Here is a 15,117-nt window from a genome sequence, read left to right as displayed (position 1 = left end):
GCAAGGCTGTTGTTGGAGAGATTGCTTGTTGAAATTTGATTATTCTATATCAGTAATTGACAAAATTTTGCATTCCTCAGTGGTACTTTTCATAGAATTGGATCCATGTGTGTGATATGATGTAGACTAATGTGAGAGAAATGGTCTGTAACATAAAACCATGATGATGAAGGCGATGACGACGTCGATGATGATGTCGATGATGGCGACGCCAATTTTTCTTCTTTTTTCTTTTATAACGTGAATCAATGCATAAAAACATTTTTAAAAAATACTGAAAATTTCTTTAACAGAAGAGGTTGGAGGGGGGGGGGGGGGGGGGGGCATGCTATGAAGATCAATTTAATTTCAGCAGCATCCTGAATGTTGATGAAGACTGAAACATAAGTTGTAGTCCTATTAAATCTGATGGCATTAACACATTACCTCTCAGTACCTATATTGTGTTGTATCTTCCCAGGTGATAAGTAGTGTATGTGTTTTAGTTCGTATTTTGTCAATGAATCCTGACCTGAGACTGCTGCCTTCACTGAAGTATTGAGATGATGGAAGGCTTAATTATATAATATACAGGGACTGCCACATTCCTGGGTGTGCATGTCTTATGATTTATGTAATGTGTATCTACAGCCAGCTGTGTTAGACCTGGATCTAATATATGTGGTGACAGTGTACTCATTATTATACCTTTCTACACAACATTAACTATAGCTGAACGGTGTTGGCAATCTCCTAAAGGTATCACCAGCTGATCATGTACATCCTTGTACTGCAGCCAGAGACCTATAAATCATGAAGAAAGTTTGGAGACAGATTTCCCTTGTATTAAAACTTCTCCAACAATCCAAACCATGGAGTCAGTTGGAGACAGATTTCCCTTGTAATAAAAATCAAACCTCCCCAACAATCTAAATAATGTAGCCAGTTAAAGGACAAATTTCCCTTGTATTAAAACCTCTGCAACAATCCAAACCATGTAGTCATTTTTGGGACAGATATATTTCCTTTATTGTATTAAAACCCTCACAACAATCCAAACCATGTAGACAGCTTGGGACAGGTTTCCTTTGTATCAAAACCTCTCCTACAATCCAAACCATGTACCTCCCCAACAATCCAAACCATGTACCTCCCCAACTATCCAAACCATGTACCTCCCCAACAATCCAAACCATGTAGCCAGCTTGGGACAGGTTTCCTTTGTATCAAAACCTCTCCTACAATCCAAACCATGTACCTCCCCAACAATCCAAACCATGTACCTCCCCAACTATCCAAACCATGTACCTCCCCAACAATCCAAACCATGTACCTCCCCAACAATCCAAACCATGTACCTCCCCAACAATCCAAACCATGTACCTCCCCAACAATCCAAACCATGTACCTCCCCAACAATCCAAACCATGTAGCCAGTTGGGAAACAGATTGTGCATGCCCTTGTATTAAAACCTTCTCAACAATCCATTTACCTTGTAGCCAGTTTGAAGACAGCTAGATTTCCTTTGTATTAAAACCTCTCCAACAATCCACACCATGTAGCCCGTTTGGAGACAGATTGCCCTTGTATTAAAACCTCTCCAACAATCCACACCATGTAGCCCGTTTGGAGACAGATTGCCCTTGTATTAAAACCTTCTCAACAATCCATTTACCTTGTAGCCAGCTGGGAGACAGATTTTCTCTATTGTAACCTCCCAATAAACCAGTAATTATAATAATCTAAGTAAGTCGTACACAGGTCTGAATATACAAGGTATATATAGATGTCAGTTTTTGTGCCAAATGTTGTGTTCTGACATATTTTGCCCCAAAATAAAGATTTTTTTTCAGAAATGTGTTCCTACAAGCAGCACACAAACCTGGTATATATCACACACTCGATTTTGGTTTACACTATGTACACTGAGGGTCAACATGCTGTACACATCCCTAAAGGTCAAGGTTCAAGTGCTACAGTAGTGCCAACATAACATTGGCTGCTCTTTTGGATCATTCCATTGAGATATTTGGCAAGATGATTTCCAAACGTCTCTGGGATTGTATATGTTAGAGGTCATTAGAGGTCATTACCTATGTGTATAGTGTATACTAGGTATGTACAATCAGTTAGATAGATATTCACCAGTTGATGTCAGTGTTTAGACTTTACAGCATTGCATGTTTAAAGCGATTCAAAGTATTTGACACTTGATGGTCATAGAATCCAGAATAATTATAACATGTTCCTGGTCTGTGTCAGATGATAAAACAGTTCTGGATTGTTACTGTTGATAAGAGAGGGGTGCATCAGAGTATGTAACCATTTTGATATGGGGATGATATCTAGGGCATCCGTAATGAATGGCTTGAGAGTATCGGTATGGAGAATAACATCCTTACACCCATGGGTGTCTGATCCAACATAGACTCTTTAGTCTCAGGGAATACACATGGAGGGGAGCTCTACAAGGCTGTGGTAAAATTGTATGCTATATTTGGCATATATACCATGCATTTCCAGCTTCTTTTCTGTCAGCTTATTATGTCATACAGTGCGGGAGTATATACTGTATACACTTCCTGGGTATTTACAGCATACACTCCCTGGGTAGTTACAGCATACACTCCCTGGGTATTTACAGCATACATTCCCTGTGTATTTACAGTATACACTCCCTGGGTATTTACAGTATACACTCCCTGGGTATTTAGAACATATACTCCCTGGGTATTTACAGCATACACTCCCTGGGTATTTACAGCATACACTCCCTGGGTAAATACAGCATACACTCCCTGGATATTTACAGCACACACTCCCTGGGTAGTTACAGCATACACTCCCTGGGTATTTACAGCACACACTCCCTGGGTAGTTACAGCATACACTCCCTGTGTATTTACAGCATACACTCCCTGGGTATTTACAGCACACACTACCTGGGTATTTACAGCATACACTCCCTTGGTATTTACAGCACACACTCCCTGGGTATTTACAGCATACACTCCCTGTGTATTTACAGCATACACTCCCTGGGTATTTACAGCTTACACTCCCTGGGTATTTACAGCATACATTCCCTGTGTATTTACAGTATACACTCCCTGGGTATTTACAGTATACACTCCCTGGGTATTTAGAACATATACTCCCTGGGCATTTACAGCATATACTCCCTGGGTAGTTACAGCATACACTCATACTTATCAATTGGTATTTACAGCATATAATCCCTGGGTAGTTACAGCATATACTCCCTGGATATTTACAGCATACACTCCCTGGGTATTTACAGCATACACTCCCTGGATATTTACAGCATACAATCCCTGGGTATTTACAGCATACACTCCCCATGTATTTACAGCACACACTCCCTGGGTATTTACAGCACACACTCCCTGGGTAGTTACAGCATACACTCCCTGGGTATTTACAGCATACACTCCCTGGGTATTTACAGCACACACTCCCTGGGTATTTACAGCATAACTCCCTGGGTATTTACAGTATACACTCCCTGGGTATTTAGAACATATACTCCCTGGGCATTTACAGCATATTCTCCCTGGGTAGTTACAGCATACACTCATACTTATCAATTGGTATTTACAGCATATAATCCCTGGGTAGTTACAGCATATACTCCCTGGGTATTTACAGCATACCCTCCCTGGGTAGTTACAGCATACCCTCCCTGGGTATTTACAGCATACACTCCCTGGGTATTTACAGCACACACTCCCTGGGTATTTACAGCACACAATCCCTGGGTATTTACAGCACACACTCCCTGGGTAGTTACAGCATACACTCCCTGGGTATTTACAGCATACACTCCCTGGGTATTTACAGCACACACTCCCTGTGTATTTACAGCATACACTCCCTGGGTATTTACAGCATACACTCCCTGGGTATTTACAGCATACACTCCCTGGGTATTTACAGCATACACTCCCTTGGTATTTACAGCCATATGATAAATTCTGATTCTGGATAGTAACAACTCCCAAGCCATACACAATAATTGAATCTTTTTACATATCGCATACGACTTATTATTCCATGGTTAATTTATTCTTGTAGGAAAAATAAATGGATGTAAAAATTTTCCTCTTTGAAATAATACCTGTTTGAATTACCTACTTTATTACGGAAAAGATGGTTTTGTATTTTGATAGGATGAATATTTTCAGTTTTATATGGTAGATTTTATTAGGATTTACCATAAGTACATAGGGGCCAACAAGTATTTGACTCAAAAGCAGGGGTAGGCTTTAGCAGGATATTCTGAATCGCAATGGACATGTTGTCAAATAAATTTGAACCTACCAACTTTTGAACACTCTGTTATCTTTATTTGTGTCTTCTATTTGCAGACGGTCATGCAGCCTGTACAGGCAGGGGCCATGTTGAACAGTCACTCATCCTACGCCAGCTCCAACCAGGGTCCACCACATCTATCGTCTATTAGTGGCCATTCTCCCTATGCAAGTTCAAGCCAGGGACCACATCATCCCACGTCCCAGGGACCACATCATCCGATGTCCCAGGGACCACATCATCCCACGTCCCAGGGACCACATCATCCCACGTCCCAGGGACCACATCATCCCACGTCCCTCTGTGGCCACTCTCCCTATGCTAGAACTGGTCATTCTCAGTATGCTGGATCTTGTCAAGCTGGACACTCATCTTATCCAAGTTCTGTTCAGTCTGGACAGTCGACCTGCTCCAGTTCCGGTCAGGTTAGCCAGTCACCGTATTCCAGTGCTGGCAAGACATGTAACTCGCCCTATGCTAGCTCGAACCAGACTCCAAACCAGACTCCAGTGCACACTGCTACCTACCCTGTATATGCCAGCTCAGGCCAGGCCTGTACTGTCTCCCAACCTGTGTATGGTAGTCCAGGCACACAGCCACCACCCATACCCTCCTCACTCCCGGTAAGTTACCTCCCCTTACTGACAACAAGTCCTAATTAACATGCCCCACACATGGTTCCTCTCCTGGCTTCACACCTTTATGAATGAGTTATCAATGCTATTCATACTTGTTTAAGGCTTATGTTCTAAATGAAAAAAAAAGGAAGCACACATAAAAAGATGATGGGCATAAAATCAATTGCAAATTATTAGATTTAATATTTATTTCAAATAACTACTTGTCAGACAATAATAATGAATTGATTAGAAGTTACTGGATAGATACAGTGATGGATGTTAAATGTCACTACTGAATTCTACATCTGTGTTTTCCTGACAATAGTACACTGAACACACAGAGACCTGGTGCCATGAATCCCAGCCCTACGACTCTGATAGCCTTACCTGTGCTATCAGGCCCTTGCACTTTTCACCTGACTCGACTAATGGCCGATACGTTTCTCCTGCAGGATCTAAAGCCTGATAAGTCGACGTGTTAGTGACACTAGATTAGATGTATACAATCAGGGTATTGGAAAATCATTACAGATCCAAACAAGCACTGTATATGTAATCACATGACATGGCATTGGGAGGTCTGGTGGTGGGTATTCAAGCAGGTCAAAATGGACATTGATTATTGTATAATCAAAAAGTGATGCATCAAATACAGGAAGTCATTCCGACCAGCGGTGCGGAATAAAATCAACAGATCATCTCATTTCGATCAGTGTAAAGGAAATTCGCCCTTTTGATTCCCAATCATTGGAATACAGAGACATGATATCTGGGTCCTCGTTTCTTTTGATCAATGCTATGTAGTCAATTTAAGGTAAACTTCATCTGTGATAGAGAGAGCGCTCACCAGGTATATGTAGCTTAGCTGACTATAGATTGTCCAACTAAAGTTGAAAGACTTATGTGGTGATCACTACCCTCAGACTTATGTGGTGATCACTACCCTCAGACTTATGTGGTGCTCACTACCCTCAGACTTATGTAGTGCTCACTACCCTCAGACTTATGTGGTGCTCACTACCCTCAGACTTATGTGGTGATCACTACCCTCAGACTTATGTGGTGCTCACTACCCTCAGACTTCTGTGGTGATCACTACCCTCAGATTTATGTGGTGATCACTACCCTCAGACTTATGTGGTACTCACTACCCTCAGACTTATGTGGTGATCACTACCCTCAGACTTATGTGGTGCTCACTACCCTCAGACTTATGTGGTGATCACTACCCTCAGACTTATGTAGTGCTCACTACCCTCAGACTTATGTGGTGCTCACTACCCTCAGACTTATGTGGTGATCACTACCCTCAGACTTATGTGGTGATCACTACCCTCAGACTTATGTGGTGATCACTACCCTCAGACTTATGTGGTGCTCACTACCCTCAGACTTATGTGGTGATCACTACCCTCAGACTTATGTGGTGATCACTACCCTCAGACTTATGTGGTACTCACTACCCTCAGACTTATGTGGTGATCACTACCCTCAGACTTATGTGGTGATCACTACCCTCAGACTTATGTGGTGCTCACTACCCTCAGACTTATGTGGTGATCACTACCCTCAGACTTATGTGGTGCTCACTACCCTCAGACTTATCTGGTGACCACTACCCTCAGACTTATGTGGTGCTCACTACCCTCAGACTTATGTAGTGATCACTAACCTCAGACTTATGTGGTGCTCACTACCCTCAGACTTATGTGGTGATCACTACCCTCAGACTTATGTGGTGATCACTAACCTCAGACTTATGTGGTACTCACTACCCTCAGACTTATGTGGTGATCACTACGCTCAGACTTATGTGGTGATCACTACCCTCAGACTTATGTGGTAACTCACTACCCTCAGACTTATGTAGTGATCACTACCCTCAGACTTATGTGGTGATCACTACCCTCTGACTTATGTGGTGCTCACTACCCTCAGACTTATGTGGTGATCACTACCCTCAGACTTATGTGGTGCTCACTACCCTCAGACTTATGTGGTGATCACTAACCTCAGACTTATGTGGTGCTCACTAACCTCAGACTTATGTGGTACTCACTACCCTCAGACTTATGTGGTGATCACTACCCTCAGACTTATGTGGTGATTACTATCCTCAGACTTATGTGGTGCTCACTACCCTCAGACTTATGTGGTGATCACTACCCTCAGACTTATGTGGTGCTCACTACCCTCAGACTTATGTGGTGATCACTACCCTCAGACTTATGTGGTACTCACTACCCTCAGACTTATGTGGTGATCACTAACCTCAGACTTATGTGGTGATCACTACCCTCAGACTTATGTGGTGATCACTACCCTCAGACTTATGTGGTGCTCACTACCCTCAGACTTATGTGGTGATCACTACCCTCAGACTTATGTGGTGCTCACTACCCTCAGACTTATGTGGTGATCACTACCCTCAGACTTATGTGGTGATCACTAACCTCAGACTTATGTGGTGCTCACTACCCTCAGACTTATCTGGTGACCACTACCCTCAGACTTATGTGGTGATCACTAACCTCAGACTTATGTGGTGATCACTAACCTCAGACGTATGTGGTGATCACTACCCTCAGACTTATGTGGTGATCACTAACCTCAGACTTATGTGGTGCTCACTACCCTCAGACTTATGTGGTGATCACTACCCTCAGACTTATGTGGTGATCACTACCCTCAGACTTATGTGGTGATCACTACCCTCAGACTTATGTGGTGATCACTACCCTCAGACTTATGTGGTGATCACTACCCTCAGACTTATGTGGTGCTCACTACCCTCAGACTTATGTGGTGATCACTACCCTCAGACTTATGTGGTGATCACTACCCTCAGACTTATGTGGTGCTCACTACCCTCAGACTTATGTGGTGATCACTACCCTCAGACTTATGTGGTGATCACTACCCTCAGACTTATGTGGTGATCACTACCCTCAGACTTATGTGGTGATCACTACGCTCAGACTTATGTGGTGATCACTACCCTCAGACTTATGTGGTGCACACTACCCTCAGACTTATGTGTTGATCACTACCCTCAGACTTATGTGGTGCTCACTACCCTCAGACTTATGTGGTGCTCACTACCCTCAGACTTATGTGGTGATCACTACCCTCAGACTTATGTGGTGATCACTACCCTCAGACTTATGTGGTGATCACTACCCTCAGACTTATGTGGTGATCACTACCCTCAGACGTATGTGGTGATCACTACCCTCAGACTTATGTGGTGATCACTACCCTCAGACTTATGTGGTGATCACTACCCTCAGACTTATGTGGTGATCACTACCCTCAGATTTATGTGGTGCTCACTACCCTCAGACTTATGTGGTGCTCACTACCCTCAGACTTATGTGGTGATCACTACCCTCAGACTTATGTGGTACTCACTAACCTCAGACTTATGTGGTGATCACTACCCTCGGGCTTATGTGGTGCTCACTACCCTCAGACGTATGTGGTGATCACTACCCTCAGACTTATGTGGTGATCACTAACCTCAGACTTATGTGATGCTCACTACCCTCAGACTTATGTGGTGATCACTAACCTCAGACTTATGTGGTGCTCACTACCCTCGGGCTTATGTGGTGATCACTACCCTCAGATTTATGTGGTGCTCACTACCCTCAGACTTATGTGGTGCTCACTACCCTCAGACTTATGTAGTGATCACTACCCTCAGACGTATGTGGTGATCACTACCCTCAGACTTATGTGGTGATCACTAACCTCAGACTTATGTGGTGCTCACTACCCTCAGACTTATGTGGTGCTCACTACCCTCAGACTTATGTGGTGCTCACTACCCTCAGACTTATGTGGTGATCACTACCCTCAGACTTATGTGGTGCTCACTACCCTCAGACTTATGTGGTGATCACTACACTCAGACTTATGTGGTGCTCACTACCCTCAGACTTATGTGGTGATCACTACCCTCAGACTTATGTGGTGCTCACTACCCTCAGACTTATGTGGTGATCACTACGCTCAGACTTATGTGGTGCTCACTACCCTCAGACTTATGTGGTGCTCACTACCCTCAGACTTATGTGGTGATCACTACCCTCAGACTTATGTAGTGATCACTTCCCTTAGACTTATGTGGTGATCACTACGCTCAGACTTATGTGGTGCTCACTACCCTCAGACTTATGTGGTGATCACTACCCTCAGACTTATGTGGTGCTCACTACCCTCAGACTTATGTGGTGCTCACTACCCTCAGACTTATGTGGTACTCACTAACCTCAGACTTCTGTGGTGATCACTACCCTCAGATTTATGTGGTGATCACTACCCTCAGACTTATGTGGTGATCACTACCCTCAGACTTATGTGGTGATCACTACCGTCAGACTTATGTGGTGATCACTAACCTCAGACTTATGTGGTGATAACTACCCTCAGACTTATGTGGTGATCACTACCCTCAGACTTATGTGGTGCTCACTACCCTCAGACTTATGTGGTGCACACTACCCTCAGACGTATGTGGTGATCACTACCCTCAGACTTATGTGGTGATCACTACCCTCAGACTTATGTGGTGATCACTACCCTCAGACTTATGTGGTGATCACTACCCTCAAACTTATGTGGTGATCACTACCCTCAGACTTATGTGGTGATCACTACCCTCAGACTTATGTGGTGCTCACTACCCTCAGACTTATGTGGTGCTCACTACCCTCAGACTTATGTGGTGATCACTACCCTCAGACTTATGTGGTGATCACTACCCTCAGACTTATGTGGTGCTCACTACCCTCAGACTTATGTGGTGCTCACTACCCTCAGACTTATGTGGTGCTCACTACCCTCAGACTTATGTGGTACTCACTACCCTCAGACTTATGTGGTGATCACTACCCTCAGACTTATGTGGTACTCACTACCCTCAGACTTATGTGGTGATCACTACCCTCAGACTTATGTGGTGATCACTACCCTCAGACTTATGTGGTGATCACTACCCTCAGACTTATGTGGTGATTACTATCCTCAGATTGATGTGGTGCTCACTACCCTCAGACTTATGTGGTACTCACTACCCTCAGACTTATGTGGTGATCACTACCCTCAGACTTATGTGGTGATCACTAACCTCAGACTTCTGTGGTGCTCACTACCCTCAGACTTATGTGGTGATCACTAACCTCAGACTTATGTGGTGATCACTAACCTCAGACTTATGTGGTGATCACTACCCTCAGACTTATGTGGTACTCACTACCCTCAGACTTATGTGGTGATCACTACCCTCAGACTTATGTGGTGCTCACTACCCTCAGACTTATGTGGTGCTCACTACCCTCAGACTTATGTGGTGATCACTACCCTCAGACTTATGTGGTGATCACTACCCTCAGACTTATGTGGTGATCACTACCCTCAGACTTATGTGGTGCTCACTACCCTCAGACTTATGTGGTGATCACTACCCTCAGACTTATGTGGTGATCACTACCCTCAGACTTATGTGGTGCTCACTACCCTCAGACTTATGTGGTGATCACTACCCTCAGATTTATGTGGTACTCACTACCCTCAGACTTATGTGGTGATCACTACCCTCAGACTTATGTGGTGATCACTACCCTCAGACTTATGTGGTACTCACTACCCTCAGACTTATGTGGTGATCACTAACCTCAGACTTATGTGGTGATCACTACCCTCAGATTTATGTGGTGCTCACTACCCTCAGACTTATGTGGTGCTCACTACCCTCAGACTTATGTGGTGATCACTACACTCAGACTTATGTGGTGCTCACTACCCTCAGACTTATGTGGTGCTCACTACCCTCAGACTTATGTGGTGCTCACTACCCTCAGACTTATGTGGTGCTCACTACCCTCAGACTTATGTGGTGATCACTACCCTCAGACTTATGTGGTGATCACTACCCTCAGACTTATGTGGTGCTCACTACCCTCAGACTTATGTGGTGCTCACTACCCTCAGACTTATGTGGTGCTCACTACCCTCAGACTTATGTGGTGATCACTACCCTCAGACTTATGTGGTGATCACTACCCTCAGACTTATGTGGTGCTCACTACCCTCAGACTTATGTGGTGCTCACTACCCTCAGACTTATGTGGTGCTCACTACCCTCAGACGTATGTGGTGATCACTAACCTCAGACTTATGTGGTGCTCACTACCCTCAGACTTATGTGGTACTCACTAACCTCAGACTTATGTGGTGATCACTACCCTCGGGCTTATGTGGTGCTCACTACCCTCAGACGTATGTGGTGATCACTACCCTCAGACTTATGTGGTGATCACTAACCTCAGACTTATGTGATGCTCACTACCCTCAGACTTATGTGGTGCTCACTACCCTCAGACTTATGTGGTGCTCACTACCCTCAGACTTATGTAGTGATCACTACCCTCAGACGTATGTGGTGATCACTACCCTCAGACTTATGTGGTGATCACTAACCTCAGACTTATGTGGTGCTCACTACCCTCAGACTTATGTGGTGCTCACTACCCTCAGACTTATGTGGTGCTCACTACCCTCAGACTTATGTGGTGATCACTACCCTCAGACTTATGTGGTGCTCACTACCCTCAGACTTATGTGGTGATCACTACACTCAGACTTATGTGGTGCTCACTACCCTCAGACTTATGTGGTGATCACTACCCTCAGACTTATGTGGTGCTCACTACCCTCAGACTTATGTGGTGATCACTACGCTCAGACTTATGTGGTGCTCACTACCCTCAGACTTATGTGGTGCTCACTACCCTCAGACTTATGTGGTGATCACTACCCTCAGACTTATGTAGTGATCACTTCCCTTAGACTTATGTGGTGATCACTACGCTCAGACTTATGTGGTGCTCACTACCCTCAGACTTATGTGGTGATCACTACCCTCAGACTTATGTGGTGCTCACTACCCTCAGACTTATGTGGTGCTCACTACCCTCAGACTTATGTGGTACTCACTAACCTCAGACTTCTGTGGTGATCACTACCCTCAGATTTATGTGGTGATCACTACCCTCAGACTTATGTGGTGATCACTACCCTCAGACTTATGTGGTGATCACTACCGTCAGACTTATGTGGTGATCACTAACCTCAGACTTATGTGGTGATAACTACCCTCAGACTTATGTGGTGATCACTACCCTCAGACTTATGTGGTGCTCACTACCCTCAGACTTATGTGGTGCACACTACCCTCAGACGTATGTGGTGATCACTACCCTCAGACTTATGTGGTGATCACTACCCTCAGACTTATGTGGTGATCACTACCCTCAGACTTATGTGGTGATCACTACCCTCAAACTTATGTGGTGATCACTACCCTCAGACTTATGTGGTGATCACTACCCTCAGACTTATGTGGTGCTCACTACCCTCAGACTTATGTGGTGCTCACTACCCTCAGACTTATGTGGTGATCACTACCCTCAGACTTATGTGGTGATCACTACCCTCAGACTTATGTGGTGCTCACTACCCTCAGACTTATGTGGTGCTCACTACCCTCAGACTTATGTGGTGCTCACTACCCTCAGACTTATGTGGTACTCACTACCCTCAGACTTATGTGGTGATCACTACCCTCAGACTTATGTGGTACTCACTACCCTCAGACTTATGTGGTGATCACTACCCTCAGACTTATGTGGTGATCACTACCCTCAGACTTATGTGGTGATCACTACCCTCAGACTTATGTGGTGATTACTATCCTCAGATTTATGTGGTGCTCACTACCCTCAGACTTATGTGGTACTCACTACCCTCAGACTTATGTGGTGATCACTACCCTCAGACTTATGTGGTGATCACTAACCTCAGACTTCTGTGGTGCTCACTACCCTCAGACTTATGTGGTGATCACTAACCTCAGACTTATGTGGTGATCACTAACCTCAGACTTATGTGGTGATCACTACCCTCAGACTTATGTGGTACTCACTACCCTCAGACTTATGTGGTGATCACTACCCTCAGACTTATGTGGTGCTCACTACCCTCAGACTTATGTGGTGCTCACTACCCTCAGACTTATGTGGTGATCACTACCCTCAGACTTATGTGGTGATCACTACCCTCAGACTTATGTGGTGATCACTACCCTCAGACTTATGTGGTGCTCACTACCCTCAGACTTATGTGGTGATCACTACCCTCAGACTTATGTGGTGATCACTACCCTCAGACTTATGTGGTGCTCACTACCCTCAGACTTATGTGGTGATCACTACCCTCAGATTTATGTGGTACTCACTACCCTCAGACTTATGTGGTGATCACTACCCTCAGACTTATGTGGTGATCACTACCCTCAGACTTATGTGGTACTCACTACCCTCAGACTTATGTGGTGATCACTAACCTCAGACTTATGTGGTGATCACTACCCTCAGATTTATGTGGTGCTCACTACCCTCAGACTTATGTGGTGCTCACTACCCTCAGACTTATGTGGTGATCACTACACTCAGACTTATGTGGTGCTCACTACCCTCAGACTTATGTGGTGCTCACTACCCTCAGACTTATGTGGTGCTCACTACCCTCAGACTTATGTGGTGCTCACTACCCTCAGACTTATGTGGTGATCACTACCCTCAGACTTATGTGGTGATCACTACCCTCAGACTTATGTGGTGCTCACTACCCTCAGACTTATGTGGTGATCACTACCCTCAGACTTATGTGGTACTCACTACCCTCAGACTTATGTGGTGATCACTACCCTCAGACTTATGTGGTGCTCACTACCCTCAGACTTATGTGGTGCTCACTACCCTCAGACTTATGTGGTGATCACTACCCTCAGACTTATGTGGTGATCACTACCCTCAGACTTATGTGGTGATCACTACCCTCAGACTTATGTGGTGCTCACTACCCTCAGACTTATGTGGTGATCACTACCCTCAGACTTATGTGGTGATCACTACCCTCAGACTTATGTGGTGCTCACTACCCTCAGACTTATGTGGTGATCACTACCCTCAGATTTATGTGGTACTCACTACCCTCAGACTTATGTGGTGATCACTACCCTCAGACTTATGTGGTGATCACTACCCTCAGACTTATGTGGTACTCACTACCCTCAGACTTATGTGGTGATCACTAACCTCAGACTTATGTGGTGATCACTACCCTCAGATTTATGTGGTGCTCACTACCCTCAGACTTATGTGGTGCTCACTACCCTCAGACTTATGTGGTGATCACTACCCTCAGACTTATGTGGTGCTCACTACCCTCAGACTTATGTGGTGCTCACTACCCTCAGACTTATGTGGTGCTCACTACCCTCAGACTTATGTGGTGCTCACTACCCTCAGACTTATGTGGTGATCACTACCCTCAGACTTATGTGGTGATCACTACCCTCAGACTTATGTGGTGCTCACTACCCTCAGACTTATGTGGTGCTCACTACCCTCAGACTTATGTGGTGCTCACTACCCTCAGACTTATGTGGTGATCACTACCCTCAGACTTATGTGGTGATCACTACCCTCAGACTTATGTGGTGCTCACTACCCTCAGACTTATGTGGTGCTCACTACCCTCAGACTTATGTGGTGCTCACTACCCTCAGACGTATGTGGTGATCACTAACCTCAGACTTATGTGGTGATCACTACCCTCAGACTTATGTGGTACTCACTACCCTCAGACTTATGTGGTGATCACTAACCTCAGACTTATGTGGTGCTCACTAACCTCAGACTTATGTGGTGCTCACTACCCTCAGACTTATGTGGTGATCACTACCCTCAGACTTATGTGGTGCTCACTACCCTCAGACTTATGTGGTGCTCACTACCCTCAGACTTATGTGGTGATCACTACCCTCAGATTTATGTGGTGATCACTACCCTCAGACTTCTGTGGTGATCACTACCCTCAGACTTATGTGGTGCTCACTACCCTCAGACTTATGTGGTGCTCACTACCCTCAGACTTATGTGGTGATCACTACCCTCAGACTTATGTGGTGCTCACTACCCTCAGACTTATGTGGTGCTCACTACCCTCAGACTTATGTGGTGCACACTACCCTCAGACTTATGTGGTGCTCACTACCCTCAGACTTATGTGGTGATCACTACCCTCAGACTTATGTGGTGATTACTATCCTCAGACTTA

At 44.8% G+C, this 15,117-nt stretch overlaps 1 protein-coding gene across 3 annotated transcripts in view; it reads left to right on the top strand.

Moving 5' to 3' along the window:
• The window catches only part of LOC117328190 (SAM and SH3 domain-containing protein 1-like), a 114,767-nt gene that overhangs the window by 22,555 nt on the left and 77,095 nt on the right, over positions 1-15,117 (top strand). For all 3 annotated transcript variants that reach the window (XM_033885607.1, XM_033885608.1, XM_033885606.1), the window contains exon 3: positions 4,369-4,935. In XM_033885607.1, the coding sequence (XP_033741498.1) occupies positions 4,369-4,935 (567 nt within the window). The remainder of the gene's footprint in view (positions 1-4,368; positions 4,936-15,117) is intronic.

Source organism: Pecten maximus, chromosome 5 (genome assembly GCF_902652985.1).
Source record: "Pecten maximus chromosome 5, xPecMax1.1, whole genome shotgun sequence".
Classification (NCBI taxonomy): Eukaryota; Metazoa; Mollusca; class Bivalvia; order Pectinida; family Pectinidae; genus Pecten; species Pecten maximus.
The sequence above is the reverse complement of the archived record's forward strand: the minus strand, read 5'-3'. Positions and strand labels throughout refer to the sequence as shown.